At 53.5% G+C, this 3632-nt stretch overlaps 1 protein-coding gene across 1 annotated transcript in view; it reads right to left on the bottom strand.

Annotated features, from left to right (window-relative positions):
- The window catches only part of TYK2 (tyrosine kinase 2), a 27374-nt gene that overhangs the window by 6413 nt on the left and 17329 nt on the right, over positions 1 to 3632 (bottom strand). Inside the window, exons 15-17 of the mRNA XM_037728384.1 lie at positions 2536 to 2679; positions 2298 to 2452; positions 757 to 907 (exon numbers count right to left, since the gene is read on the bottom strand). Of these exons, the coding sequence (XP_037584312.1) occupies positions 757 to 907; positions 2298 to 2452; positions 2536 to 2679 (450 nt within the window). The remainder of the gene's footprint in view (positions 1 to 756; positions 908 to 2297; positions 2453 to 2535; positions 2680 to 3632) is intronic.

Genomic DNA, 3632 nt, shown 5'->3' with positions numbered 1-3632 from the left:
AATGGTCTAATTCTCTAATTAATCCAAAGAAGTTGTATCTCTCCCCAAACAAAACATTAAGGAAGCCAGGCATAGTGGCTCACGCCTATAATCCCAGCACTTTGGGAAGCCAAGGTGGGTGGTGCACAAGGTCAGGAGTTTAAGACTAGCCTGGTCAACGTGGCGGAACCCCATCTCTACTAAAAATACAAAAATTAGCCAGATATGGTGGCATGCGCCTGTAATCCCAGCTACTCAAGAGGCTGCGGCAGGAGAATTGCTTGAACCCAGAAGGCAGAGGTTGCAGTGAGCCAAGATTGCACCATTGCACTCCAGCCTGGGCAACAACAGCAAAACTCCATCTCAGGAAAAAAAAAAAAGACTTTGAGACCAGCCTGGTCAACATGGCAAAACCCAATTTCTACTAAAAATACAAAAAATTAGCTAGGCATGGTGGCACATGCTTGTAATCCCAGCTACTTGGGAGGCTAAGGTGGGAGGATAGCTTGAACCTAGGAGGTGGAAATTACAATGAGCCAAGATAGCACCACTGTGCTCCAGCCTGGGCGACAGAACAAGATTCCCTTACAATAAACAAATAAATACATTAGGGAGAGCTCAGGGCAGCCAGGCAGGGCACACTTGTGAACGCCACTGCAAGAAACTGGCACACACCCTGAAATACAGTGCAGAGACCTCGCAGGTACTGTGGAAATAGAGCAGGGATCCAAGCCCCGTCCCGCTTCCCCAGGGTCCCAGCGCTGGGATGGAACTCACTGTGGGGTTGCAGCCGGGTGAGGTCACGCAGGATGGTGCGGAATGACGGCCTCTGGGTTGGTTCATAGGTCAGACACTGGCCAGTGAGTGTGGCCAGCTCTGGGCAGGAGGGCTGGGGCAGCCGGTGCTGCCTCTGGTAGAAACGCTCTTTCTGTTGGGGAAGAGACCCCAAGGAGTCAACATCCTTCCCTCGCCCCCGTCCCCTTCCCCAAGAGGCAGAGTCAAGCCCCAGAGCTGCAGGGCTGGACTGGCCAGGTGCCCGCTCTTGCCACAGTCTCATTTTACAGATGAGGCAACTGAGGCTCTGCAAAATGGGAGGATGTGCTCACAGCTGCAGAGCCAGAACTGGGAACCAGGTCCGGTGATGATGCGGCGCTGGAGAGTCACAGTCAGCCTCCCGTCTGGGGTTCCCTTCCGCCCCTCCTATGGACCACAGCTCCTCAATACACCAAAGCCTCAGCCTTTGCACAGCACATGCACTCTGCCTAAGCTGCCCTTCCTAGCCAGGCTCGTTGGCATAATTTTACATTTAGATAAAACCTCTTCCAGGGCCGGGCGCAGCAGTTCACGCCTGTCATCCCAGCACTTTGGGAGGCCGAGGAGGGCGGATCACTCAAGGTCAGGAGTTTGAGACCAGCCTGGTCAACATTTAGCTGTGCACCCGGCTGCAGCCCCACACTGAGATCCATCCCAGTGCTGGGACCCTGGGGAAACCCGTCTTTACTAAAAATACAAAAAATTAGCTGTGCATGATGGTGGGTGCCTACAATCCCAGCTACTCGGAATGCTAAGGCAGGAGAATTGCTTAAACCTGGGAGGTGGAGGTTGTAGTGAGCAGAGACCATGACACTGCACTCTAGCCTGGGGGACAGAGTGAGACTCCGTCTCAAAAAAACAAAAACAAAAACAACACACAAACCTCCTCTGGGAAGCCTTATCTGACCCCAATGCTGGGGTACATCCTCCGTCCCTCTTCCCCTCTCTGCAGCCTGGGTATCTCCCATCACTGCCCTGGTCACTCTGCCTAAAACTGAAGCCAAGTCTCTTACTTGCCTTCTGTGTGCCAGGTACAAGTGACTTCCACAAGGACCCAAAAAGGCTGGGACTGACCGGGCACAATGGCTCACGCCTATAATCCCAACACTTTGGGAGGCCGAGGCGGGCGGATCACCTGAGGTCAGGAGTTTGAGACCAGCCTGGCCAACATGGTGAAACTCCATCTCTACTAAAAATACAAAAATTAGCCAGGCATGGTGGCGAACGCCTGTAGTCCCAGCTACTTGGGAGGCTAAGGCAGAATTACTTGAAACCGTGAGGCGGAGGTTGCAGTGAGCTGAAATTGCCTGGGCAACAGAGGGAGACTTCATCTCAAAAAAAAAAAAGGGACGATAGTGAACCCCAAGTGGACCGCCTGCAGATGGCCCAGAGAGACTTAAAGTCACGCAGCCAGAGGGGAGGCAGCTCTGAGCTCTGATTCTGTCCTCTGGAATCTTTGGAGGGGCCTCCTTTGTGGGGAGGGCCCAGGGGTTCCCTAGACATACCTCGGAGGGGCTGCGGCTCTGGAGGGGGGCCTCTCCATCAAAGCAGATCTCGAGGAGGGTGGCACCAAAGCCCCACTTGTCCGTGGCAGTGCCTAGGCTGTTGGGCCCGCCTGGCAAGCACTCGGGGGCCATCCAGGGGATCCGTTCCACACGCTCTGGGGGCCCGAGGTCAGAAGTCACCAAGGGTGAAAGGAACAGGGGAAGCCCCCACTGTGCCCAGGTCCCCTCAAGTACTCACCCTCCCTGGAGAGGGCACCCAGGCCCACGCCGGGATCGCTCAGCTTGATGAAGGGGCTTGTGCCCTCCTCCAGCCCCAGGCGTGCCAGCAGGATGTTCCGGCCACACACATTACCATGAACCAGGTTCTTGTTCTCCTGGGATGGGCAGGACGGGGCGCGGGGCCATCAGGAGGGACACAGATGCCAACCCCAAACCTGGCCCCAATAGGGACGGCCAATGTGAAAAGGACAACTGCGACCATCACTGGGTTTCTTTTTGTTTTGTTTTGTTTTGGGGGGGGCATTATTTTTTTCTTTTTGAAACAGGGTCTCATTCTGTCTCCCAGGCTGCAGTATGGTGGCAAGAACATAGCTCACTACATCCTCAAACTCCTGGCCTCAAGCCCCCCAAGTAGCTAGAATTGCAGGTGCACACTACCACGGCTGGCTAATTCTTAAACTTCTGGTGGAGATGGGGTCTTGCTATGCTGCTGCCCAGGCTGGAGTACAGTGGTGTGATCATAGCTCACTACAGCCACAACTTCCCGGGCTCAAGCGATCCTCCCACCTCAGCCTCCTGAGTAATTGGGCCTACAGGTGCAAGTTACCACATCAGCTAATTTTGCTGTGCATGTGTGTGTGTGTATGGTTTGTTTTGAGACAGAGCTTCACTCTTGTTGCCCAGGCTGGAGTGCAATGGTATGATCTCAGCTCACCGCAACCTCCACCTCCCAGGTTCAAGCAATTCTCCTGCCTCAGCCTCCCAAATAGCTGGGATTACAGGCATCCACCATCACGCCCACCTTATTTTTGTATTTTTAGTAGAGATGGGGTTTCTCCATGCTGGCCAGGCTGGTCTTGAACTACCAACCTCAGGTGATTTGCCTGCCTTGGCCTTCTAAAGTGCTGGGATTATTACAGGCGTTAGCCACTGTGCCCAGCCATTTTTCTGTATTTTTAGTAGAGACAGGGTTTCACCATATTGGCCAGGCTGGTCTCAAACTCTTGACCTCAGGTGATCGCCCACCTTAGCCTCCTAAACTGCTGGGATTACAGGAGTGAGCCACCATGCCTGGATATTTATTTTTTCTCTTTAATTCTTTTTTTTTTTTTTTTT

The sequence above is a fragment of the Cebus imitator genome, unplaced genomic scaffold, assembly GCF_001604975.1.
Source record: "Cebus imitator isolate Cc_AM_T3 unplaced genomic scaffold, Cebus_imitator-1.0 Scaffold263, whole genome shotgun sequence".
Taxonomy (NCBI): Eukaryota; Metazoa; Chordata; class Mammalia; order Primates; family Cebidae; genus Cebus; species Cebus imitator.
This window is presented reverse-complemented; position numbering and strand designations above follow the sequence as displayed.